Here is a 27,991-nt window from a genome sequence, read left to right as displayed (position 1 = left end):
ATTGATTGGTCACACATCAACGCGTTGATCTATAGCCCCGCCCCTTTGCCCTGGCTGCGAGGAGCTACTGCTGACTGAGACACGAATAACAGATGAAAGGTTAGCTGGCGACCTTAGTAACTTTACCAAATATTGACCATTCATTTTCGGCAAAAGGATTTACCCCTGTCTGTGGTATGAAAAGGTAACTTTGGTCATCTCGCCTGAAGTTGTGGTAAGGGAAAATGGACTAACATCATTAAACATGAAAGTTGCTAACTATAGCTACGTTACAGTAGATACCTGACAGGAGAGCATGCCACGACACGCGTTACAAAACCGATGCATTTCAATAATACACGAAGTTGCTAGTTAGCTAGTAATGTGATATAACAAATAACAGTTTATGTAAAGAAATGTCACTCTTGTGTAGTTTGTTTCCGCTAATTACTTGCTAGCTAGTTAGCTAACGGTGCAACTAGCTAGTATACAGTAGCTAACTAACGTTAGCTAGCCAGTTTCAGCTAAATATGTTTGTTGACATGTGTCATACAATATCTGTCTTGCCGGTGTACGATTAACTTACTCGTGCTTTAACTAGCTGGTAATGTTGTCTACTGATGAGATGTTTTGTAGCCAACCGCAGTGTTTAAAATATATATATATATATATTTGCTAGCCAGACAAGTACAGTAGCTAGCCAACAGTTTCATACTTCGGTCTATTAGCTTTCATAACACAACACTAGTTGCACATTTTTTGGGGGACGCAAGCAAGTTTTCTCCACGTACATGCAATGAATAGTCACATGTATACGACTCATGAAGGTTGACATTTTAATTATTGTAGCTATTTTGAAGTTGTTGTCGTGGTCTTACATTTCACTTAGCAAGCTGTGTGTTCCTGTATGAAAGTAATGACAATATGCTCTTTCTAGCATTTGTCCTGGTTAAGGCACACACTAGGGCTATTGAATATGTCAAGTAACAGACATGTCCGTATTGTATAGCTCGATATGTGGTGCCACTTGATAGTGCACAAAGTATGACACACATTCCACCTTTTGTAATTTGCATGCTTTCTCCAAGGTCAGAAAGCTGAAGCATGGATTCAGCTCAGGGGAATTTCTCTCCACTAAAACGCTTTGTAGTGGCCAAAAAGAAGATCGGTGATGTGTTTGAGCAACTGCTGGAGTATGTGAAGGAAGGCTCAGCATTTGTAGAAGGTGAGTGAGTGTGTATAGTAAATCAGGTATGTTGGCAACATTTTGAATTCCAAAGTAGGCTAATTAATACACTGTTCTCTTCTCACTTTTCCTTGTGTGATTGTCAGAAACGTGTCAGAATGAAGCCTTGGAGAACATTGCAAGTCGTGACCAACAGGAGGAGATTCAGGCGTATGCTGGCAAACTGCAAACTATCAAAGATGTGCTTGCACGCAGACACATGAAGGTGGCCTTCTTTGGCAGGTAAATAAGTGTAGTCGGATGCATTTTGATTTCTCCACTGTTTTGCATGTGCTTAGTTTGAGTTTAGTGTACACAGTAGGGGTGTGAACATTTTAAGCGAAGTTGGGATCCTTAACTTTAAGTAAAAAACCATAACCAAGTTTTTGTTTTATTCCCCAGATAATTAAAATCACAATTCAGTTATCACAAAACATATTATTTTTTTGTGTTATAGCCGATAGGATATAAAGGCCTGGGGAAGTTGTGTAATTCAAGTAAAACCAGAGAGGAAGAGGCGAACTTTAGGCTACTTGGTGAATTTGCAAGGCGTGCAAGACGAGCCATTGTGAGATGCAGATGACCAAAATATGAGTACGTTTCTGCCTTCTTCTGCCTCTCTCTCTCTCTTGCTGGCCTGCCTGCTAAGGATGCAAGTGTGTGTTCAATCTTTTGGTCTGTTGTGTGTAGAATATCCTAGCCTATTCATGGCACCGATGTCTTCGGGCCAGTCTTGTGAGCACAGGGTAGCCTACTTCGTTTTTGCCTCATAAAATAGAGTAGGCTACTGGTAGCCTGTATCAATTACGCTTTTCAGACATAATGGAATGTGGCCGCTTGAAAGGGCCTCGGAAACGGTGTGTTTGTCTGTCTGTTAAGGTAGGCTACACTACAGTTTGTTAAATGTGGACACGAAACCTCTGGTGATATTAACAGACATTTTACTTATCTGTAAAGGAATGCCGCTTCTGAAGCAGGACTAAAGTCCATCAATAGGCAACCAGAACTGTCAATCAAATAATTGTAAGCTGCTGCTCGCAGACCTCTACCTCCCAAAAAAGTTAAATACTGTGATTTACCAAAACATTTAGTAGAAATAAAACACATCTAGCTACCATGCCATTAAAAAAACTGCATAAAAAAACAACACAGCAGCACATCAGTCAGCAACGTTTATTCTTGTCATGAAAAAGATTACTTTACGCTGGAGCAGAATTCTACTGTCTAAAAATGTACAGACCTGATGCAGCACTTTTTTAAAAATTGTCTGAAAAGTTATCAATTGTCGCAATCAACATTTTACTGTAGCTGCGTTCTATGTCTGTAAAGAGTTGTGGTAGATATAACTTAATTGCCCTGCCTTAGTGGTCATACATATGTAATCGGACCATTATTCCGCATTGTAATTTGACACAGATTTTTTTCTGGACAATTTAAACTTGAAGCAAAATGATCCATTTGTCAAATCCATAGTACACAGCTTAGAGACTAAAAAATATGGGTAGATAACAGACAGCCGCAGTTAAGAGATCAATGCATCATGATATTGAGTTTTGCTTTTATTAATCAGTTTAGATTATTCTCATTACACCATGGATACAAAGCACTGTATTGTACTGTAGTAGATGCTTATTTCCCACGCTTTCAGCATTGCTAATTGAGGATAATGAAGAAAATGTGACGTGCGACTCAGTGTCCTTTTTATTGCTGGTTTATTGAAGCATACTTTGGGCACGGCCGGTCCGCTCATTAGGCAGGATTTGGAGGCAGATTGACGAGGGCGGCATTTTCTGAGCTAAACTGACTAAGACGTACCTCCAACAACACATAAAACCTCACAATTCTGAACAAAAACCATGACAATTTCTTTCATCTAGTGGCATAAGGGCTTTTTAGGTGAGCGCTCTGATAAGCAGTGCCCACTCTGTCAAAGGCAGGGGCACAAAATATTTTGCTTGTCCATTCCCAGCATGCCTCTCCAGGGTGCTGTTGGAGAGACTCATCTCTACAGCACTCCACCAACGTTCAGTCAAAAATGACATAAATCATGTAGCAGATATAGGAAATGGTAGAAAGAGTATGTGGCCTTTTCTGTAGCATACAGGCTAGAGATAAAATGTATGACAATGTAATGACACGGACACTTTTTACATCATGCTGGTTTCTCCGATCAAGTAGTCTAACCTAAATGGCGCTCAATCCCCCCCAAAAGATGAGCTGTCATGTTAACAAAGCAACATATCCTAAAAACAGGACAGGTCAAAGTAAAATGGACAATATGGAATGGACAATCACAACTGTTGTCCAGGAGTTTCACCTCATTGTCATGATCAGGTGTTTCAAATTTGTAAAAAATGAAATACTTGTGCATTTCCTGCTGTTTAAATAGGCTTGCGATAACTCCTGATAAAGTTGGGTAGCTGATATTCAGTGCTTAAATAGCCAACTTGATTAGTCACAAGAATCAGGACTAATAAAGCCAATGCAATGGCCTGTTTTACAAATTATGGGTTTACCACAAAATTCTATTGCATGTCGACATGGTAGGCTACACCTCAGTAAGCACGGACAGATGCCTTTTGGACGTCTTTTTTTTTGGTGCAGTTCCGCACCGGCCTTGATTCCGCATCCATGGACATTGTTTTTTGGTCGGGTCTGGGCCAAATCTGAACCGACCATAGGTCTATGTTTAGTTCAGATTTGGTGCAGTGTAGACCAGCCTTGATTTCAATGTCCACGGACATAGATTTGTGGTCCGGTCCATCATAGATGTCTATGTTTGGTTCCGATTTTTTTCCGGTCTGGACCAGCCTTAATTTGGCCCAAACATAGACGTCTATAAATTACTTATTTTCAACTTTCTTTCAGTACTGAAAGTGACCCTGAATTCAACTTCTGGAAAATATGTATTTTTCAACTTCTTGAAAATAAGTAATTTTCAAATTCAGGAAAATATGCCTTTTCAACATTCTAGAAAATATGTATTTTTTAACACATGGAAAATACCTTTTCACCTTTCATTCAGAGCCTAAATTGAACCTCTTCAACGTCTGGAAAATAAGTATTTTAGACGACTTTTCAACGTCATTTTGCTTACTGGGACTATTCTAATTTTGCGAGGGGTTTCATTTTTTGGTCTTGCCTATGGAGGCAGAATGGCAAGAACCGGCACTGACTTTAAGGATGGGCGGTATCCAGATTTTCATACCGGGGTATACGGTATTACCGGAAGTGCACGCAAGGTGCGCTATTTTTTTTGCGGGATGCACAAAATGTTTTATTCGGGGCTCTTGATCCAGGAGGGTATTGAATGTCTCTGCTCTAACCAAGAAGCTTTCTCTTGACATCTAACCACTTAGCTATTTGACACGTCTTAGAGTTCTTATAGATATACTTAACTTATTGTTATAAGCAGTGGCATAGTACGCACCTCCACAGCCCAAGCATGGCGGGGGTGCCCCCAACTCCCCAAAAAGTACTTTCTTTTTCACGGTATTGAAAATCATACGGTCTGTATTTTGTGATTACTTTGTGGTAATCTATCACTCTGTATACATACAAACTAGCTATTTGACAAGATTCATCATGACATGATTGCCTATTCATAATCCAGTAAATCACATCTGGCCAACATTTCTGTAATAATGATTTCAAATCAAATCTTATTTGTCACATGCGCCGAATACAACAGGTGTGGTAATCTTAACCTTACAGTGAAATGCTTACTTACAAGCCCTTAACCAACAAAGCAGTTTTAAGAAAAATACCTAATAAAATAATAATAAAAGTAACCAATCATTTGATTTAAAAATTCTTTGAGATTGTATGTATGAGGTAAAAGCAAGGTAGTTAGACTTCCTCTTACATGATCGTCTGTGCCTAGGACGAGTAATGGGAAGAGTACAGTGGTCAATGCCATGCTGAGGGACCGGGTGCTGCCCAGTGGCATGGGTCACACCACCAACTGCTTCCTGAGTGTGGAGGGCACGGACGCGGACCACGCCTACCTCAAGACCGAGGGCTCCGAGGAGGAGAAGAGCATCAAGGTAAGTTCACCGGAGATGTGGATATATTGGCTTAGGCCTAGATGCATGGAAGATTAGGCTAGCTCTTATTACCACTCATATACTAGGCAATACATCCTCAGTGAGGTTGGAATTGGGCTACCTGATTGAGTTACTTGAAGGTGATTAACTCGTTTTACCACTCATAAAGTGTACCCTCACTGTCACGTTTTGATTTCTGACTAAGCAATTAATCATTAAACAACTTTAGTCTAGATAAGGTTATTGCAATCAGGACAATCACAGGTAAACATTAAATAAAGGATATTTTTTTTAAATATCGAGTGGTAGTGCACACTTGAAGTCGTAACTTTCTACTCCACTGGAAAAATATAAAAAACTATGGATTTCAACACCCTAACAAAAGCCTGTGTTTACACAGGACAAATATAGGTAGAAGGAATGCATTAAAGAATGGACATGCTTGAACCCTGTATGGAAGATATCCATAATACAGAGATCTAAGCTAGAGCTACCCTCAGCCTCAACCTATTATCCATGATATAACACACTGTCTATTGGAAAATGCTGTAGAGACCATTAGAACCTTTGTAAGAAGAAAAAAATAAAAAAATCAGCAGATACTTTTCCTCCAGTTGATTGTAACACTCAAACACATTAATTGTTTTCACATCTGCATCCGGGGGACCAGAGCATTAGCGTTATCAAACAGTATTTTTTTTTTTAGGGAAAGAGATGCCTCACCTTCACGTGCAGTATGTTTCATTTTTTTTTTTTTTTTTTAAATATGTAATAGCACCTCTACTCTGGTTGTTTTGAGGAATAAAAAAATCTATATTTGATTCTGCCATTATACATTACATACAAATTGTAAGGCAAGCAAAGTTTGAGATTGATTGAAATCCAGTAAATGATACTGTGACGACTTCTCTCGTTCTAGACTGTGAACCAGCTGGGTCACGCTCTGCACATGGACGAGAGTCTGGACGCAGGCTGCCTGGTCCGAGTATTTTGGCCCAAGACCAAGTGTGCCCTGCTCAGAGACGATCTGGTTCTCGTAGACAGGTACGGCAACGGAATGCTGCCAATGACCTCACTTGACCTCCATTTACACCGCTGGTCCTAAGAGTAGGGCCCTATAAAATCCGCGATGTGGAGAACACGGACGGAATCACAGAAACCAGACATTAAAATGGAATTCAACAATGTTTAAAAATGTATTGAACTTAGTAGGGAATAAACTAAATGTATTGGAAATTCATTAATTTTCCCAAGTTTATGTTAAGACATGAACAGAATGCATAAGTGATTGGCATTTCCTGCAACTTTATGAAGAGGTAACAAGAATTCCCCCTGTCTGTGTATGTGCGGTGCGCGTATCTACCACATTAGTGATGATGCTAATGAAAAATCTTCTGATGGATGGCAAGGCTTTCCCAAAAACCTTCTCAATGAAATGTTAACTACAAAGTAGGCTGTGCTTACCTGGCAAAAGGATATCATGATTATTTGCATCTATCCAGTAGTTATTTGTTTTGCAAACTACCATCACCGTTGCTACAAAAACACAGCTAAATGTAATTTGTATTGGTGCCACTTGTTAAAGCCACTTCAATCAGTGTAGACCGGTTAAAGGAGGACTTTTAAGCCTTGAGACAATTGTGACGGATTGTCTAAGTGTGCCTTTTAGAGGGTGAGTGGGCAAGACAAAATATTTAAGTGTCTTTGAACAGGGTATGATAGTGGGTTTGTGTCAACTGCAGTGCTTCTGGGTTCTTCACGCTCAACAGTTTCCTGTTGGTCCACCACCAAAATGACATCCAGCCTACTTGACACAACTGTGGGAAGCATTGGAGTCAACATGGGCCAGTATTCCTGTGGAACGCTTTCGACACCTTGTAGTGTCCATACCCCGATGAATTGAGGTTGTTTTGAGGGCAAAAATGGGGCTGTGCAACTCAATATTAAGGTGTTCCTAATTTTTGGTATATTCAGTGTATACAGGGTCAGTGCCAATGGCACTGGATGGCAGGGAGCTCGGCCCCAGTGATGTACTAGGCAGTCTGCATCCCCCACTGTAGTGCCATATGATTGAGGGCTGTTGCCATACCAAGCAGTGATGCAGTCAGTCAAAATGCTTTCAATGGTGCAACTGAAGATTTTTTTGGGAGGATTTGAGGGCCCATGCCAAATCTTTTAAACCTGAGGGGGAATGGCTGCTGTCGTGGCTTCTTCACGACTGTTTCCGTATGTGTGGACCATTTTAAGTAATTAGTAATTTGGAAACCAAAGAACTTGAATCTCAAGACCCATTCCACTGTAGCCCCCATCGATGTGGATGGGGGCGTGCTCACCCCCCCATTTCCTGTAGTCCACGATCAGAGCAAATCAAAGTTTATTTGTCACGTGCGCCGAATACAACAGGTGTAGACATTACCGTGAAATGCTTACTTACAGGAAATGCTTTCAGTGCAAAAGGGGTATTAGGTGAACAATATGTAAGTAAAGAAATAAAACTACAGTAAAAAGACAGACTATAAAAGTAGCGAGGCTACGTACAGACACCGGTTAGTCAGGCTGATTGAGGTAGTATGTACATGTAGATATGGTTAAAGTGACTGTGCATATATGATGAACGGAGAGTAGCAGTGGCGTAAAAGGGGGGTTGGCGGGTGGCGGGACACGATGCAGATAGCCCGGTTAGACAATGTGCGGGAGCACTGGTTGGTCGGCACAATTGAGGTAGTATGTACATGAATGTATAGTTAAAGTGACTGATCCTTGGTCTTACTGACGTTGAGAGGCTATATAGCTAGATATGGCTTTATAGCTACATATACACTATTGTATATATTTTTTTATTCAAATAAACACTGTGTATGGGGATCACCTATCAACTGAACAGCGATAAAAGCCTGAAGAAGTGAACCTGCGTGAATCTGTTTTGCTTTCCTGTGTCCCTGTATATGACTATTGCAATTGTAGCTATGCCATAAGTATTGTTAAATAGCCTAACTAGACTAGCCGTCATCCACCGGTGTCCCAAGTCCCATGGGAAGGATTGACCATCAATAAGCAGAGGTTGACTAAAATTACTAGGAGACGTTATGACCTTGACCTTCTAACCCTATCCGCCATCTTCTTTAGCCCTGGGACAGATGTCACGACACAGCTGGACAGCTGGATCGACAATTTCTGCCTGGACGCCGATGTCTTCGTGCTGGTGGCAAACTCAGAATCAACCCTCATGAACACGGTAAGAGTGCTCGCAAGCTGATCCTCCAGGTGGTACCTAGACAGATCTGACCAATCCCGATGGGATCTTGACAGAGCTGTATTTGTTTCTTGTGCCGAATACAACAGGTGTAGAATTTACAGTGAAATGCTTACTTACAAGCCCTTAACCAACAATGCAGTTATAAGAGTGTTAAAAGTATTTACTAAATAAACTGAAGTAAACAATAAATACAATTATAAATAAGGAAATAGAGAATAACAAATAATGATAGAGCAACAATAAAATAACAATAGCGAGACTATATACAGGGGGTACAGTGTTGATGTGCGGGGGCACAGGTTAGTCGAGGTAATTGAGGTAATAAGTACATGTAGGTAGAGGTAAAGTGATTATGCTTGGCTTTGTGCTTAGGGTCTTTGTCCTGTTGGAAGGTGAACCTATGCCCCAGTCTGAGGTCCTGAGCGTTCTGGAGCAGGTTTTCATCAAGGATCTCTCTACTTTGCTCCGTTCATCTTTCTCTCGATCCTGACTAGTCTCCCAGGCCCTGCCCCTGAAAAACATCCCCACAACATGATGCTGCCACCACCATGCTTCACCATCAGTGGTGGAAAAAGTACCCAATTGTCATATTTGAGGAAAAGTAAAGATACCTTATGACTCAAATAAAAGTGAGTCGCCCAGTAAAATACTACTTGAGAAAAAGTCTAAAAGTATTTAAGTATATATACTTAAGTATCAAAAGTAATTGTAATTTCAAAAATATACTTAAGTATCAAAGTAAAAGTATATAAATAATTTCACATTTCTTATATTAAGCAAACCAGACAGCAGAATTTTCTTCTTTTTGTAATATACTGATATCCATGGGCACACTCCAACACTCGGACATAATTTACAAACAAAGTATTTGTGTTTAATGAGTCCACCAGATCAGAGGCACTAGGGATGACCAGGGATGTTCTCTTGATAAATGTGTGAATTTGAAACATTTCCTGTTCTGCTAAGCATTCAAAATGTAATGAGTACTTCTGGGTGTAAGGGATGTGTATGGAATAAAAAGTATATTATTTATTTTAGGAATGTAGTGGAGTAAAAGTAAATTGTCAAAAATATAAATAGTAAACCCCAACAAACTACTTATGTGGTACTTTAAAGTATTTTTACTTAAGTACTTTACACATTTGTTCACTGTAGAGATGGTGCCAGGTTTCCTCCAGATGTGAAGCTTGTCATTCAGGCCAAAGTGTTCAATCTTGGTTTCATCAGACCAGAGAATCTTGTTTCTCATGGTCTGAGTCCTTAAGGTGCCTTTTGCCAAACTCCAAGCGGGCTGTCATGTGCCTTTTTACTGAGGAGTGACTTCTGTTTGGACACTCTACCATAAAGGCCTGATTGGTGAAGTGCTGCAAAGACGGTTGTCCTTCTGGAAGGTTCTCCCATCTCCACAGAGGAACTCTGGAGCTCTGTCAGAGTAATTATCGGTTTTTGGTCACCTCCCTGACCAAGGCCCTTCTCCCCCGATTGCTCAGTTTTGCCGGGCGGCCAGCTCGAGGAAGGATCTAGGTGTTTACAAACTTCTTCTATTTAAGAATGATGGAGGCCACTGTGTTCTTGGGGACATTCAATGCTGCAAAACTGTTTTGATGTTCTTTCCCAGATCTGTGCCTCGACATAATCCTGTCTCGAAGCTCTTCAGACTATTCCTTCGACCTCATGACTTGGTTTTCTGCTCTGACATGTACTGTCAACTGTGGGACCTTATATTGACAGATGTGTTCCTTCCCAAATCATGACCAATCAATTGAATTTACCACAAATGCACTCCAATCAAGTTGTAGAAACATCTCAAAGATGTTCAATGGAAACAGGAAGCACCTGGGCTTAATTTCGAGTCTCATTGCAAAAGGTCTGAATACTTATGTAAATATGGTATTTAAAAAATAATAATAATAATTTAATACATTTGCAAGAATTTCTAAAACCCTGTTTTCTCTTTGCCATTATGGGGTATTGTGTGTAGATTAATGAGTAAAACATTTAATTTAAAACATTTTAGAATAAGGCTGTAACGTAACAATGTGGAAAAAATCGAGGGGTCTTAATACTTTCCTAATGCACTCTGTTCTATGAAGCAACAAATTAGCAAAATTGTTCTTCGAACAACTAGAAGGAATTGTCAACATATTTCAACAATGTTTTCAAGAAAATCTGTGCATATTAAGCAGCTTGTACCCAATTGTCATATTGGAATGATGCCTCTTTAATCTAAGGGTATTTCATTTGAACTAAGTGTGAGAATTGGTATGTGAACTGACACACTAAAGGAAGTGTTTTCTTGTGAGGAAGGAGAGGTTGTTTTCTTTCCAAGGCTTGTTATAGTCTAGGATAGGGCCGTCTCCATTTTGTCCAGCACTCAGGACCAGCTCTGTTTGTCTGCCGAGGCATTCACAGAATGTCAGGGCACATAGTCAATCACCGAGCTCGCTCGTTATCTGTGCCAAATCACTCTTTGACTAAGCACCCTAGGATACCCAGCCTCTGTTTAATTAAATCATAGAACCCTATATATTTGAAGTACTCTATATAGTAGAAAAGCATTATTTGACTGATAATACCTTGCTCTTGGACAAACACAATGTCTTATTCAAGTGAATGTTGTTCTAGCTAAGTTTAGTTTTTGAATGAAACTGTTTGATAAACAACAGACAATAACAGTCTTTCAATGAATGGAGCCCTTCTCTATCGAATTAGCCAATGACCTATCTTTGTGACACTTGACAAAAGCCCTTGGCACATCTCCTTCCCGTATAGTCTGACTGAGTCAGTGTGTGTGTGTGTATACTACACGTTCCCTATTGTATTGGAGTGTTTATGTATGTGGGTCACCTACACACACAGACTGTATGTACACAGTACATTGGGACACCTTATCTCTGAATTGTGGCTAAAGGTTAAACACGTGCCACAGTCTGGTGTAGTCGGTAAAGTTTTAGACTCCGGACCACTCATACGTCCTTGGCAACCGGGTTTTCGAGCCCCACCTCGACCAACTGTCTGTGCCCTTCCTGTCTGTGCCTCCTCCTCCAATATCTATCCACCGATTTCTTTTCCAACTGTCCTGTCAAATGAAATCAATAAAATTCTCCTTATGATATATATATATTTTTTAAGTAAAGGTTAACACAGCACTTTGATATTAGTAACGGTGTTTCTTTGTTGGTGCGCTAACTATTTCTGACCATGTATTTTTTTGTGTGTCCTCCAGGAGAAGCATTTCTTCCACAAGGTGAACGAGAAACTCTCCAAACCTAACATCTTCATCCTCAACAACCGCTGGGATGCCTCGGCCAGCGAGCCAGAGTACATGGAGGATGTGAGTGTCTTACAAACAATAACGGTGCAGTAATACATTTTTTGAAAGTTCAGAATAGAAGAATTAGCCACTGGTGCTGAAATAGGGTTGAGCAGTGTCAAGATTTTCATACCTTTTTATTCTGTTCCTGTACCGTACCTGGGCATATGGTATTACCGGCAGTACAGACAAGGGGATGCTATTAAAAAAAATATGTGCAGTTGAAAGTCAGAAGTTTACATACACTTAGGTTGGAGTCATTAAAACATATTTTTTCAACCACTCCACAAATGTATTGTTAATAACAAACTATAGTTCTGACAAGTCGGTTAGGACATCTACTTTGTGCATGACACATGTAATTTTTCCAACAATTGTTTACAGACGGATTATTTCACTTATAATTCACTGTATCACAATTCCAGTGGGTTAGAAGTTTACATACACTAAGTTGACTGTGCCTTTAAACAGCTTTGAAAACTCCTGGCTTTATAAATTTCTGATGGGCTTATTGACGTCATTTGAGTCAATTGGAGGTGTACCTGTGGATGAATTTCAAGGCCTACCTTCAAACTCAGTGCCTTTTTGCTTGACATCATGGTAAAATGAAAAGAAATCATCAGACCTCAGAAAAACAATTGTAGACCTCCACAAGTCTGGTTCATCCTTGGGAGCAATTTCCAAATGCCTGAAGGTCCACGTTCATCTATACAAACAATAGTACACAAGTATAAACACCATGGGCCCACACAGTCATCATACCGCTCAAGAAGGAGACGTGTTCTGTCTCCTAGAGATGAACGCACTTTGGTGCAAAAAGTGCAAATCAATCCCAGAACAACAGCAAAGGACCTTGTGAAGATACTGGAGGAAACGGGTAAAAAAGTATCTATATCCACAGTAAAATGAGTCCTATATCGACATAACCTGAAAGGCCGCTCAGCAAGGAAGAAGCCACTGCTCCATAACCGCCATATCAAAGCCAGACTATGGTTTGCAACTGCACATGGGGACAAAGATCTTACTTTTTGGTGAAATGTCCTCTGGTCTGATGAAACAAAAATAGAACTGTTTGGCTCTAATGACCATCGTTATGTTTGGAGGAAAAAGCGGGAGGCTTGCAAGCCGAAGAACACCATCCCAACCGTGAAGCACGGGGGTGGCAGCATCATGTTGTTGGGGTGCTTTGCTGCAGGGGGGACTGGTGCACTTCACAAATGATGGTGGTCCTAACTGACCTAAGACAGGGAATTTTTACTATGATTAAATGTCAGGAATTGTGAAAAGCTGAGTTGAAGTGTATTTAGCTAAGGTGTATGTAAACTTCCGACTTCAACTGTATATTTAGTATTGTTTTATTTATAAAGGATAACTTTTTTTAATGTTTATTTATTTTTATGAAATTCACTGAGGAGAAGGTCCTCCCCTTCCTCCTCTGAGGAGCCTCCACTGCCATATATGGCATATACAGTATACCACTCAAGCCTCGAGCTGAAGTGCAAATTACGTTTATGACTCCATGAGAGTTTTTGTTAGTGCTATGTGGTAATGTTGTAGTAATGATGCAGTAACGTTTCCCCCTACAGGTGCGTAAGCAGCACACGGACCGCTGTGTCAACTTCCTGGTGGATGAGCTGAAGGTAATGGACCGGGAGCAGGCGCCCAACCGCATCTTTTTTGTGTCGGCCAAAGAGGTGCTCAACTCCCGCATGCAGCGAGCTCAGGGTATGCCAGAGTCCGGTAAGCCCCGCGGTGGTCAAACCAGGAGGCTGTGGGCGTGTCGATGGGTGGGTAGGCAAGCGGGTGTGGATGTGTGTGTGTGTGTGTGTGTGTGTTGATGGGTGGGTAGGCAGGTGTGTGTTTTGGTGTCCGCAGTGGTCAAACCAGGTGTGTATTGTTGTTGGTAGGTAGTAAGGATGTCACATAGTTTTCTTAATGTTTAAACGGCCATTTTTTGTGTTTTCTGGTAAAACAATCCGAAACAATCTTAAAATTCCATGTGAATTCACAACGCAGCTGTGCTGCTGCCAGCACCGGTCTCACGCTGCATCCCTTTTCGATGGTTAAGCATTGCACCTGTACTACCATTACTGTCCCTCAACTCCACCGCGCAAAGTTCGCATTTCCTTCTCATTTAACTTCTCAAAGTATTGCCATACAGGATTTTACTGCTGTCGCTCGCCTTTCTCTGCCATTTTTCCAACTGTTAACGACGATGACGTAGTGAGAGTCGACTCCAAAGTAATTGATTCCTCGATTCCTTACATGTCGATACCCATTTCTGAGTGTCAAGATACCGGAATCGACTCCTAAGATGATGTATTTTTATAACGGAGGAGACTGATTAGTAGCCATACTTCCGAAAACACAAACACTTGCATCTTTCAGTGTGCCAGTGAGGGATGGAGAGAGAGGGGAGGGGCACAGTATAGGCAGGTCGGCCACCAGGCAGAACTGTGCACTAGGCCTATCTATCGGCAATCAAAATCTTGCAGTGCTGTATCTCACAATTTGTTGGCTTGCGATGTCTCACAACTTCAGTAAAACAGGGCCTATCATCAACAAATAGGCAAGATGCAGCACTTCACGGTCACACAGTATCTGCTCATGTGTACGGGTTTGATTCACGCTGTTCACAGCGTGGTAGCCAGGTCTTAATTGTTGCGGAAATTGACCCACTCTGCCTTTTACAGTTAGTTAGGCTATAACACAGAAAATACGTTTTGTGATAACTGCGCTGTGATTCAAATTTTGTGGGGGAAAACACTTAAAAATTATTAATGTTAAGGATCCCAATTTCATTTAAATGTTTAAGCGTTCACACCTCTAGTAAGTAGTTCAGTGGGTAGTGTCGTGGAAATTCAGTACTGAGAAAGATTTGGTCATTTCTTCAAACAAGCATCTTTATTTAATATCGATTAATTATTGCAGTAATGAGTCTGGTCGCCCCCCCCCCCCCCTTGAGTGTTGGACCGAGTAACCTAACCTTTACACAAGTGCAGAGTACTATATGTAGCTGGCACTAACAATGCTCAGTCATGGTTGGTTTAACCCCCCTCATGCAGACCAAGGAGCATCATAAGCCACTCTGGGTTCATCCTGTTGTTATCTGCACGTGGGTTGTTGTCTTAACCCCACCTTTGCTTAGTTTCCCAGATGCAAGGATGATTTTGAGACAGCCAGGAGGAGTTAGAACAATTCCTCACTATCTCGGATAAACCCACCACATCTTGTCTATGTAATGCAGTCTTTAACTCATTTGTCAGCTCAAGCCATCTCCAGTGACCATACAGCCCATAAAATGCCTGACCCCACAACAAGGTTTTGGTGCAACCAAATCATAGGCTTGTGGCACCAACTGAAAATGTAGGAGAAAGTTAGTATGGCAGATGTGTGTGCTCTTATGTAAATTAGAGTATGCTTCCACACTAGTCCCCAAATTGGAAATAGTCATGTTACTAAATTAAATAATTAGTTGTTTCACATTTGTATGCCTGGCTGTTAGAAGTTAAAGTAATCCAAAAGTATGTTACTTATTTTTCAGAAATCCAAAGGATTATGTTACTGATTACTTTATTTTCATGTAACTGTTACTAGTAGCAGATTACATTTTTCAAGTAATCCATCCAACCCTGCTAATGGCGTATACTTTTTTGAGTGTAGCAATGCTTGTGGAAATGGATTGCATCAGTTAGTGATGTGTTCAAAAGCATGGGGAGAGTGCCACTCATCAGAGCTCTTTCCTCATACCTTTTGAATTAGGCTGATCACATGTCCCAGATTGTGCGACAATCCAGCGTTTTGGCCCTTTGTCATGCAATCAAACAATTGTTTCTTGCATTTTATCAACAAATTAAAACACCACTAATTTACAGAAAAGGTCGATTAGTCCCATATTTCAGTCAGTCTTCCCATTAATTTGATAAGAAAGGACATTCCAATCTCTCTTTTGCAGTAAAGTTGTGTTTATGACAAGATATAAGGATGTGGCGGTACTAAACACTCCTCCAATCGGTGTTGAAATCGGATATTCTGCGCAGCGCAAGACGAAATGTAGACCAATGTCATTGTCAACCAATCACATTTTTCAAATGCTTTCGGGCTAAATTCCAGCTAAACTTGGAGAGGACAGTTACCTACTTACAAAAAGTGGGCTTTAACGAAGAGCTATGAAAGTAAGTAAATAGACTGAAAGATATAAGGTATTTTAAATGTGGTCACCCTACTTTGAATTCAACGCTATCTGATACAACGAAAGTGAACTGTCCTTTTTAAATGGTTTCTTTTTGTAGGAGTTTGTAGCCAAAATGGCAGTGTGCTACACTCCGTTATGGAGAGATAATGCTCCTGTGATGTGGTGGTCTTTGTTTGACAGTGTGCCGCTTTCTTAGGTGGAGCTTTAGCAGAAGGCTTCCATGAGAGGCTCAAGGAGTTCCAGAGTTTCGAGAGGATATTTGAGGCAAGTTCTAGTGTGTGCGTGTCTGTTTGTGTGTGTGTGTGTGTGACGTCTAACACCACTCGTTCTCAGCCTCAAACATGGAGATTGTTTAATGATTAAATGCAACGTCTCCAACTCCTCTGAAATGTATATGAAAACCCCCGCAGTATGAAGTAATTCATTTAAAATTAAATGGCAGAACTACTTAGGATTTTGTTTTCTCTCGAAATGAAGTGAAATTGGTGTGTAGTCCAGTCAACCATGGCTCCTCAGTCAAACTCTCTCTCTCTGAATTCGCCTTCCTGACTTTTGCCAGTGTGACACTGGACTTAGTTTTGGAGCGATCTGGGAGGATGGCCAGAACTGGCACTTATCACATTTATCTTCTAGTGACTAGGGGAAATAAATTGATAGTTGCATGTCACAATAATATTAAATTGATACAGTGCCTTGCGAAAGTATTCGGCCCCCTTGAACTTTGCGACCTTTTGCCATATTTCAGGCTTCAAACATAAAGATATAAAACTGTATTTTTTGTGTAGAATCAACAACAAGTGGGACACAATCATGAAGTGGAACGACATTTATTGGATATTTCAAACTTTTTTAACAAATCAAAAACTGAAAAATTGGGCGTGCAAAATGATTCAGCCCCCTTAAGTTAATACTTTGTAGCGCCACCTTTTGCTGCGATTACAGCTGTAAGTCGCTTGGGGTATGTCTCTATCAGTTTTGCACTGTCCCTGTCCCTGCTGAAGAAAAGCAGGCCCAAACCATGATGCTGCCACCACCATGTTTGACAGTGAGGATGGTGCGTTCAGCTGTGTTGCTTTTACGCCAAACATAACGTTTTGCATTGTTGCCAAAAAGTTCCATTTTGGTTTCATCTGACCAGAGCACCTTCTTCCACATGTTTGGTGTGTCTCCCAGGTGGCTTGTGGCAAACTTTAAACAACACTTTTTATGGATATCTTTAAGAAATGGCTTTCTTCTTGCCACTCTTCCATAAAGGCCAGATTTGTGCAATATACGACTGATTGTTGTCCTATGGGCAGAGTCTCCCACCTCAGCTGTAGATCTCTGCAGTTCATCCAGAGTGATCATGGGCCTCTTGGCTGCATCTCTGATCAGTCTTCTCCTTGTATGAGCTGAAAGTTTAGAGGGACGGCCAGGTCTTGGTAGATTTGCAGTGGTCTGATACTCCTTCCATTTCAATATTATCGCTTGCACAGTGCTCCTTGGGATGTTTAAAGCTTGGGAAATCTTTTTGTATCCAAATCCGGCTTTAAACTTCTTCACAACAGTATCTCGGACCTGCCTGGTGTGTTCCTTGTTCTTCATGATGCTCTCTGCGCTTTTGACGGACCTCTGACACTATCACAGTGCAGGTGCATTTATACGGAGACTTGATTACACACAGGTGGATTGTATTTATCATCATTAGTCATTTAGGTCAACATTGGATCATTCAGAGATCCTCACTGAACTTCTGGAGAGAGTTTGCTGCACTGAAAGTAAAGGGGCTGAATAATTTTGCACGCCCAATTTTTCAGTTTTTGATTTGTTAAAAAAGTTTGAAATATCCAATAAATGTCGTTCCACTTCATGATTGTGTCCCACTTGTTGTTGATTCTTCACAAAAAAATACAGTTTTATATCTTTATGTTTGAAGCCTGAAATGTGACAAAAGGTCGCAAAGTTCAAGGGGGCCGAATACTTTCGCAAGGCACTGTATTTGACTCCACTTTTGCCTCTATTGGTAGTGCCAAAACGATTTTATTTTTCATCCAATAGTTTGTTCTCCATCTTCTATTTAAATAGTGAGCCAACATGTTTTCAGCACTTTTATTTCCCTGACTGATCAAAACTCATTTTCTCATGCTCTCCCGTCTCTCTGCAGCAGACCTATAGTGAGCAATGTTTGGACCATCAAATTGCAATAAAATCACAGTATCGAATGGAAATGCATATAGAATCGCAATACATATCATATCGGCACCTACGTATCGTAAGGTCCCTGGCTATTCCCAGCCCTGTTATCTTCCACCTAAAGTGACAGAGATTTTCCAGGGGCACCTGCTCAAGCACAATGGTAGCTGCTGCTGTTTGGGGATGTGTGCGTGTGTGTGGAGAAATGGTATAGAAAAGATTTGCAAGAGAGAATATTCTGTAGTTATGCTGCCTCATACCGTTTACCTCTTTATTGGGTCGGACACCTAAAGGAAAAACTGTTGAATAGGATGTTAACTAGATTCTGTCCCGTGCCACTTTTTATTTTTTTATTTTACCTTTATTTAACTAGGCAAGTCAGTTAAGAACAAATTCTTATTTTCAATGACGGCCTAGGAACAGTGGGTTAACTGCCTGTTTAGGGGCAGAACGACCGATTTGTACTTTGTACTCACTACAGATGTGAGCGGTGAACCATTCTAATCACTCTATCTCTATCATCCTGTGCTGCGAGAGAAACCTCTAGTCTCGACCTCCAGCTCATCTCCGAACTACTAGTCTCTCTCCACCAATCGCGAGTCGCCAAGCCGGCGCCTCAGAACCCCTGCTTAGGTCAATCAATGTGCACATTGCCATCAATCTGCGTCTTCATTGCTGAAGTCTAGATTTGCTTAGGCGAGGATCATCTGTTTCTTTCAGTTACATTTTCATTCTGTTCACCCTGTCTCATGTTTGATTCTGTTGCCTGCATTTAGTATTTTCTGAGTTTTATGTTTTAAATAGTAATCCTCTTTTCTTAGGATTGTTGTTTCTTGTGTTGACTTTTGTTCCTATGATTTTGCTATTGCTTCATTAACACGTTACTGTGAACCTAGAACCAACGGGGCTGTGGGACTCTTGATACAGAGCTGCTGACGGCAAATGACATTTTTATTTTTTTTCACATTCTTAAATTGCTTCAGCAGTTGTCTATCTTGTCCCCTTTCGTCCCACCACCACTGTGTGTGTCGCCACCCTGTGTGTGTGTTTCGCAGACCCCATTCACAGTGACGTGTGTGTGCTATTATATGGCCTCGCAGGAGTGTATCTCGCAGTCAGCAGTGAAAACAAAGTTTGAGCAGCACACTATAAGGGCCAAGCAGATCACTGAAACGGTCAAAGCCATCATGGATGCCATCAACATCGAGGCGGCAGAGAAGAGGTGTGTGTCCCCCGTTCCATCCCTGCTCACATCACTCTGTTCTTTCGGGTGGTCTTCTGTTTAATCGTTGCCAAATGTTCCTGTTGCACTTTTGCATTTTATTACAATTCAATATTTTTATCCAATGAATATTACGATACTTTGGTATCTGTTGTAATAGCAGTTTAGTCGTATGCTATGGACATTGGATCGCAATCCGTGTACTTCCTGGTGGAAGCACTGACTTCCTGTGTCTCACCTTACCTCTTCCTGTCTGCCGTATAGAGTGGCCTCATTGGAGGACCGTGAATACCAGATGGATCGTCTGGAGTTTGTGAAGAACCAGCTCAGCCTGCTCATAGAGGACATCAAGATGAAGATCAAGGCCATTACAGAAGAGGTGGAGAGCAAGGTAAATCATGCTATTCTGATAACATGAATTTTTTTCAATATTTTTGTGAAATATGCCCATCCTAAGCCTCTTAACAGTGCAGGGAAGCACAACTCTGTCCCTCCAGGGTCATACTGCCAACTACAATATCTGGATTTATTACAGCCGGAACTCTCAATCCATTCCAAGGGTTACCACAAGTGGTGCACATTTTTTTTATTTTTTTTATTTTTTTACATTTTCCCAGGCACTAATACAACCGTTTTCTCTAGGTGTCTAGCGCCATGGGCGAAGAGATCTGTCGTCTCAACGTGCTAATTGAGGAGTTCCACTCGGACTTCCAACCTTCGCCCCACGTCCTCAAGCTCTACAAATCAGTGAGTTTGATTTTTCGTTACACCATAGACTGCCACGGCGGACACAGGTCTGCTTTCTATGGCAGCTTCACCTTGAAATTGAAGCTTTGTCGCTAATGTAACAGACTGAGCATTTAGGTTAGGACCATCATGACTCTAACACGTAGTAGTGACCTATTTTTCTGTGACCGTTCCATGACCATTCCTTGACTGTTCCATCTCTGACCATGTGCTGCGGTTGCCCACCCTCACCCTGTGTACAGGATCTACTGAGCCATATTGAAGAGGGCATGGGCAAAAACCTGGCCTTCCGCTGCTCCAATGCCGTCAACGCCTCCCTGCAGTCCTCCCAGAAAGACATGATCGGTAGGTAGTTGGTGCAGCACGTAACACCACCCCATAAAACAGGCTGTGTTTAGGCTAGCCCTGGTCATGATTAGCCTGGTCCCACATCTGTTAATGCTGTCTTGCCAACTCTTATGGTCAAGAGTTGGCATGACAACACAAGCAGATCTGGGTTCAGGTTTGGTCATGACACAGGCTCATAGGGTCACGATCCCGTGTGTGTGACCAGGCAACCAGTCATAAAGCAGATTGACAAAGATCTAATGGATCTCTATGAAATTACTTTGAGGGAGTAAACCAATTGGTTGAGGAAAAGTACACCCAGCGCACTTCTCACCCATTTATTCCTCTCAGATCATTGTGTGTTTAGAGACGGTCATGGAAAGGAAGGCCCTGTTTTAAATCCTACCTTCTTTTATATAATCTAACACAATTGGGTAGGGGGCCTATTCAGAAGGTTCTACTACATTGCTTCCACTGATCCAGTTCTGTCAGATCTCTGAGGACTGCAAGGAACAAGGGAAGCAGGAAGTATTTGGATCAAAAGTCATCTAGACGATTTCAGTGACGTCACCTGACTTGTCTGTTTCCTTCCTTGTTTCTCCCCACCACCAGAGAGTCTGCAGCCTCTGCTGCCCCCTGCTGTTCAGAGCCAGATACAAACTCTTGTGCCAAGCCGCAAATTTGACCTGAGCTACAACCTGAACTGCGCCACGCTCTGCTCAGACTTCCAGGAGAACATTGAGTTCCAGTTCTCAATGGGCTGGACGGCACTGGTCAACCGCTTCCTGGGGCCTACCAATGCAAAGCGGGCCCTCATGCTGGTCGACAGGAACTTTCAAGTAACGCAGGTAAGACTGCTACAGGGTGAAGTTTCCCCAACTTACAGATCTAGGATCTGCTTTCCCTCCCACAGTCCTAACCTTAACCATTAGTGGGTGAAATGTAAAAATGTCCCAGGATCAGGGTCTTGGGGCAACTTCTCGTTATTCCAGTAAGATACAAAGGTGAGAAATTATGGGGATAGGTACTTTGGTTAAAGGTATGTATGTGGGCACCCCATGACGTTAGTGGATTTGGCTATTTCAGCCACACCCGTTTCTGACCGTTGTATAAAATCGAGCACACACCATACAATCTCCACAGACAAATATTGGCAGTAGAATGGCCTTACTGAAGAGCTCAGTAACTTTCAACGTATCACCGTCATAGGATGCCACCTTTCCAACAAGTTAGTTTATCAAATATCTATCCTGCTAGAGCTGCCCCGGTCAATTGTAAGTGCTGTTATTGTGAAATGGAAACATCTAGGAGCAACAATGGCTCAGCCACGAAGTGGTAGGCCATACAAGCTCACAGAACAAGACAGTCAAGTGCTGAAGTGGGTAGCAAATAAAAATACTCTGTCCTTGGTTGCAACACTTACTACCGAGTTCCAAACTGCCTCTGGAAGCAACGTCAGCACAAGAACTGTTTGTTGGGAGCTTCGTGAAATGGGTTTCCATGGCCGAGCATAACCCTAAGATAACCATGCGCAATGCCAAGCGTCAGCTGGTGTGGTGTAAAGCTTGTGGCCATTGGACTCTGGAGTAGTGGAAACGGGAGTGATGAATCACGCTTCACTATCTGGCAGTCGACAGACTAATCTGGGTTTGGCGGATCCCAGGAGAACTTTACTTGCCCCAATGCATAGTGCCAACTATAAAGTTTGGTGGAGGTGGAATAATGGTCTTGGGCTGTTTTTCATGGTTCGGGCTAGGCCCCTTAGTTCCAGCGAAGGGAAATCTTAATGATACAGCATCCAATGACATTCTAGATGATTCTGTGCCTCCAACTTTGTTGCAACAGTTTGGGGAAGGCCTTTCCTGTTTAAGCATGACAATGCTCCTGTGCACAAAGCAAAGTGCATACAGAAATGGTTTGTTGATCGATGTGGAAGAACTTGACTGGCCTGCACAGAGCCCTGACCTCAACCCCATCGAAAACCTTTGGGATGAATTGGAACGCCAGACTGCGAGCAAGGCCTAATCGCCCAACATGAGTGCTTGACCTCACTAGTGCTCTTGTGGCTGAATGGAAGCAAGTCCTCGCAGCAATGTTCCAACATTTAGTGGAAAGCCTTCCCAGAAGAGTGGAGGCTGTTAGCAGCAAACGGATGACCAACTCCATATTAATGGCCATGATTTTGGAATGAGATGTTCGACGAGCAGATGTCCACATACCTTTGGTCATGTCTATGTTGTAGCTGTAGTGTGATATGATATACGACTAATAGATCGTTAATAGTCTTGATGCTGGTCAACAAGAACTTTCAGGTAACCACAGTTGAAACACATGGGTTAGATATAATACACACTAATCAATATGTTTTAGTGTGTAATGGATAATGTAGAGTAGACAGGATGTCGATACCACTTTTAAAATACAGTTTCAACCAAACCTGTCATTCTCCAATATTAGGCCTGTGAACTTATTCTTCCCCTTCATATTCTGGCCTAACTGATATGCTGATATTTGTATATTTTGAATTCAAACATACATACATACACATGCGCGCACACACTGATAGTTCACCAGTGAAACAATGGAGAAATTCAAATGAGCTGGTAGCTCCTTTCCTACAGTACATTGTCCCAATAACATCCCTGGTATAGGATAAGGTGCATTCAGAAAGTATTCAGACCCCTTGACTTTTTCCACATTTTGTTACATTACAGCCTTATTCTAAAATTGATAAAATTATATTTTTCCCTCAACAATCTACACACAATACCCCATAAAGGAAAACAGTTAAACATTTTTTATTTGCAAATAGTTAAAAATGTAAAACAGAAATACCTTTATTTAAGTATTCAGACCCTTTGCTATGCGATTCGAAATAAATTGAGCTCAGGTGAATCCGGTTTCCATTGATCATCTTTGAGATGTTTCTACAACTTGATTGGAGGGCACCTGTGGTAAATTCAGTTGATTGGACATGATTTGGAAAGGCACACAACTGTCTATATAAGGTCCCACAGTTGACAGTGCATGTCAGAGCAAAAACCAAGCTATGAGGTCGAAGGAATTGTCCGTAGAGCCCAGAGACAGGATTGTGTCGAGGCACAGATCTGGGAAGGGTCCCAAAACATTTCTGCAGCGTTGATGGTCCCCAAGAACTTAGTGGCCCCCATAATTCTTAAATGGAATAAGTCTGGAACCACCATGAGTCTTCCTAGAGCTGGCCGCCCAGCCAAACTGAGCAATCGGTGGAGAAGGGCCTTGGTCAGGGAGGTGACTAATCAGGATCGAGAGATAAATGAATGGAGCAAAGTACAGAGATCCTTGATGAAAACCTGCTCGCTCAGGACCTCAGACTGGGGTGAAGGTTCACCTTCCAACAGAACAACGACCCTAAGCACACAGCCTAGACAATGCAGGAGTGGCTTCAGGACAAGTCTCTAAATGTCCTTGAGTGGCCCAACTAAAGCCTGGACTTGAACCTGATCGAACATCTCTGGAGAGACTTGAAATAGCTGCGCAGCGACGCTCCCCATCCAACCTGGCAGAGTTTGAGAGGATCTGCAGAGAAGAATGGGAGAAAGTCCCCAAATACAAGTGTGCCAAACTTGTAGTGTCATACCCAAGAAGACTCGGCTGTAATCGCTGCCAAAGGTGCTTAAACAAAGTACTGAGTAAAGGGTCTGAATACTTATGTAAATATGATATTCCCGTTTTTTAAATTTTTTTATTATTCATGCATTTTCAAAAATGTCTACTTTGTCATTACTCTGTCCCTCCTTCTTGTTCTGTTAAAGATGACACACTCCCTGTCCACCACGCCCTCCAGTGGCCCCTCCTGTGTGGCGGTAGCACATCCCCAGGACGCCGCGCTCTCCCATGAGGAGCTGATGATGTCCATGGCCACCAACCTGGCCTCCCTCACCTCCCGCACCTCCATGACTGTGGTCATCGTTGGAGGAGTGGTGCGTAATAGTACTCCCACCTAATCTGGCAACCCGTTTGTCATTATAATGGGCTATACAGTACGGACCAGGCTCTATACATGCATCCATACATCTCAATCCATCTTAAATGAAGTGGCAAAAATAAATCCCTTATCTAGACTATTTGATTTATAGTATATAAATATATAAGTATATTTAGCACACACTAAAATAAAATATTTTTCCACGAGAATCCTGGTATATTGTATATGTACGGCTCTATACAGATGTGTAACCAACACAACAGATATAGCTGATTTAATATGGGTGCTGCTTCCCATACAGAGTTCCACTACCAAAAAAGATGAAAACCACCTCTCTCTTACCCGTGTGTGTGCTAGGTGTGCCGGACAGTGGGCTGGCGGCTCATAGCCCTGTCGGCCTCCATGTACGGCCTGCTCTACCTGTGGGAGAAGCTCACATGGACTACCAAGGCCAAGGAGCATGCGCTCAAGCGCCAGTTTGTGGACTACGCCACAGAGAAACTACAACTCATTGTCCGCTTCACCAGTGCCAACTGCAGCCACCAGGTCCAGCAGTAAGTCCAGGCTGTATTCTGTATAAATGCCATTTCTGGGAATAAGGATCAGCTTAAAGGGGGAAGTTCACTCTAAAATCTAGGTTTGTTCCTATTTTAAACCAGTTTTGAGTTATCGAAAGTGGCTGACAATCAGTATTTCCATGTTATCAGATCCTTTTGTGTGCAATAGGACACAAGTTTTAAAACTGGGATCAGTTACTGCAGGTGTTCCATCAATTTATATTGTAAACAAAAACAATATACAGTACCAGTCCAAAGTTCGGACACACCTACTCATTCCAGGGTTTTTCTTTATTTTTTACTATTTTCTACATTGTAGAATAATAGTGAGACATCGTCACTATGAAATAACACATATGGAATCATGTAGTCACCAAAAAAAAGTGTTAAAATAAATCCAAATATATTTTATATTTGAGATTCTTCAAAGTAGCCACCCTTTGCCTTGATGACATTTTTGCACACTATTGGCATTTTATGTGATTTTTTTTTTTCATGACTTGCGTAACTGCAACAGAATACCATTGTGAATACTATTTTTATGTCTCTGCGTCCAGTATGAAGGAAGTTAGAAGTAGTTTCACTAGCCAATGCTAACTGGCGTTAGCACAATGACTGTTCATCCGACTCTGGGGAAGTAGACAAATGGCTTCATTGCCAAAATCTCAAACTCCATTTTAATATGGAAGAAATAAGTCATTGGAGATAATTACAGCTAAACTGTGTAGAATTGCTGTAAATTTGCTTCAAAGCTGCAAAATATTATCTCAGTTGAATGAAACAATTTGTAGAATTGCTGAAAAATGTGTTTACAACAGCAGCATTTTATCTATGGTGCCAAGATACATTTCTAAGTTTACACTTCCTCTTCCAATGAACTTTTGGGAGGTCAAAATAATGACAATTGTCTACCAAATCGATTCATTTTAAAATGTTGATTAGCCTCCTTAGACATGACGTTTTTGTTTATTTTGCTAACGTTTGATGGGTCGCCGGTTTGCCTGGGCCCCTGCTCCCTGCATTAGGACACATCTACAGGCCTCAATCCCAGTACAGTAACTAATGTTTGAGCCTCGTATGTAGATGTTTCTAAACACTCTGGCTTTATGAACCGATTCACTACTGATGTGTATTAAGTGCAAAAATCTGCTGAAAGCCAAATCTATGCATCTCTTGCTACCTTACTTCCCTCCCGCTCCCCTCTTTTCTGTGAAGTGGTGAATAAATAAGTGATAGGGTGCTTTGACCTTTGTTGCCCAGGGAGATGGCCACGACCTTTGCGAGGTTGTGTCAGCAGGTGGACCTGACACAGAGGGAGCTGGAGGGAGAGATCAGCCGACTGACCGCTAAGGTCCAGACTCTGGAGACCGTCCAGAGCCACTCCAAGACCCTCCGGTCAGTCTAGCTACCTCCAATGTCCAGTGTTAACCCATACCTTTTCCCCTTGCATAGCTCTATTGCCCCCCCCCCCCCCCCCCCCTAAAACATTTACATCCCCAATGCATTTGATTTAACATTTTGATGCTTATGGTGCTTTGGTAGTCTGTCTTGCTTTCCTAGAAAAATATATTGTCACATTTTGGCATTTATTCACCATTGGCATATTTTCAACCTAACTTCCATTTCCCCTGAAAAAGAGAAGTGGGAACTCTGCTTGGGTGTCTTTATAAGCCTGCTCCGATAGGTTACTTCACTGTTGGTTGTATTGAGGGTTCAAGGTCAGAGATATGCCATTTGAACTGAATGTGTGTAGTTTTTTTTTTTTTTTCACTTGAGGTGAACAGCATTCATTTGTCAGTAAACCTCAACACGGTTCATTTGGATAGGCATTTTCACCTCATTATAATTGGTTGTACATCATTAGTGTGCCAATAGATGTTGGTCTATGTGTAAACATCTTTTTCTATATATTTTCAGGCACAAAGCCACAGAGTTTGAGAGGCAATTGGAGGCTTTTACAGACCAGTATCTGAATCCCCATAAATGATGGACTGGGTTTCTCTCTCTGGCTCTACTGGCTCCCCTAGCGACTCAGTCTTAGCAAATGGAATTGACTCTCCCCCCCTGACCTCCCCTCTCCACTCAGAGAAAATAGGTCCACCCTCGACAATATTGCTCCTGGGATTCCCCCACCTCCGAACAGATGTTTCTCTAAGATATTTGTCGAAGTGTGTCCAGTCTTCCACACACTTTAGAAAAGCACTTTGCAGAGAACAAACTGCCCATTAGTTCAACAAACCAAACTGCCTGTAACACAAATACAAACTCTGTGTAAGTGTGTGAATCAGTCGTGTGAATACAGTTCCGAAGGTCAGGACATAAACTCGGTTGGCATGAGATTGAAGGTTGGGTGCTGTAGCCTGTACATTGATACTACTGTTCTTATAACTGTGAATATGCCTTTCACTAACTCCTGAAGTAATTATCTGTGTGTGTGTGTGTGTGTGTGTGTGTGTGGTAGAAAAATGTAGGCATGTGATTTTCATTCAGATCTGAATTTGTTCTGGTTTACACAAAAAAAATAGAATTGTGTGTGTTTTTTTGTGAAGGACCTACATAAATTCAGAGGAAATCCATTTGAATTCAGAAAAAAACAATCAAAATTACTAACGTCCGGCTGATAGTGTTTTGATAAATAGAAGTATTGTATAACTTCCTCTGCCGTTTCAACTAATTTGACATGTCATGAGAATACATTTGAACAATCTCCACTTTGTAAAAAAGTGTTTTCCTTTCATGATGAATTTGAATTGAAATGCATCCTGATTTACCTGAATCTATTAAAATAATATTCTATGTCATTGATTCTGTTTGTTATTTCACATGGGGTAGCTTTGCTGTAGAATCTCTAATGGAAACAACATTAAACTTCACAACAATCTTCAGACTGCACTTTTACTGAATGGTAGATGGTCAGCATTCAAGCAACTATGTTTGAAAAGTAATTTGTTAACCTCAAGTTTCTTTTTCTTTACATAACAGGCT

General features: G+C 41.5%; 1 protein-coding gene across 12 annotated transcripts; it reads left to right on the top strand.

Annotated features, from left to right (window-relative positions):
• Positions 1–27,807, top strand: LOC110524016 (mitofusin-1). 12 transcript variants are annotated; one of them, XM_090235152.1, is made up of 18 exons: positions 1–99; positions 1,068–1,204; positions 1,312–1,447; positions 5,088–5,250; positions 6,170–6,294; positions 8,377–8,485; positions 11,733–11,840; positions 13,406–13,544; positions 16,211–16,278; positions 19,287–19,408; positions 19,673–19,799; positions 20,051–20,155; positions 20,398–20,500; positions 21,095–21,330; positions 24,277–24,444; positions 24,807–25,003; positions 26,267–26,401; positions 26,924–27,807. In XM_090235152.1, exons 2-18 carry the CDS (start codon positions 1,084–1,086, stop codon positions 26,991–26,993), a joined length of 2,232 nt encoding a protein of 743 aa, XP_090091278.1. In that variant the 5' UTR covers positions 1–99; positions 1,068–1,083; the 3' UTR covers positions 26,994–27,807. The 12 variants fall into 12 exon arrangements, with proteins under 12 accessions (XP_090091278.1, XP_021458970.2, XP_021458971.2 ...); XM_021603295.3 differs by having other exon boundaries at positions 12–184; positions 13,406–13,559; XM_021603296.3 differs by having other exon boundaries at positions 16–99; positions 13,406–13,559.
• Positions 27,808–27,991: the final 184 nt, after the last annotated feature.

The sequence above is a fragment of the Oncorhynchus mykiss genome, chromosome 5 (genome assembly GCF_057628025.1).
Source record: "Oncorhynchus mykiss isolate SJ-2025 chromosome 5, ASM5762802v1, whole genome shotgun sequence".
Taxonomy (NCBI): domain Eukaryota; kingdom Metazoa; phylum Chordata; class Actinopteri; order Salmoniformes; family Salmonidae; genus Oncorhynchus; species Oncorhynchus mykiss.
This window is presented reverse-complemented; position numbering and strand designations above follow the sequence as displayed.

Coding starts and splice junctions, on each gene's coding strand:
- LOC110524016 (XM_021603295.3), top strand. CDS start 1,084: ATGGATTCAGCTCAGGGGAATTTCTCTCCACTAAAACGCTTTGTAGTG. Junction 1,448..5,087: donor AAGGTGGCCTTCTTTGGCAG/GTAAATAAGTGT, acceptor GTCTGTGCCTAG/GACGAGTAATGGGAAGAGTA. Junction 24,445..24,806: donor TGGTCATCGTTGGAGGAGTG/GTGCGTAATAGT, acceptor TGTGTGTGCTAG/GTGTGCCGGACAGTGGGCTG.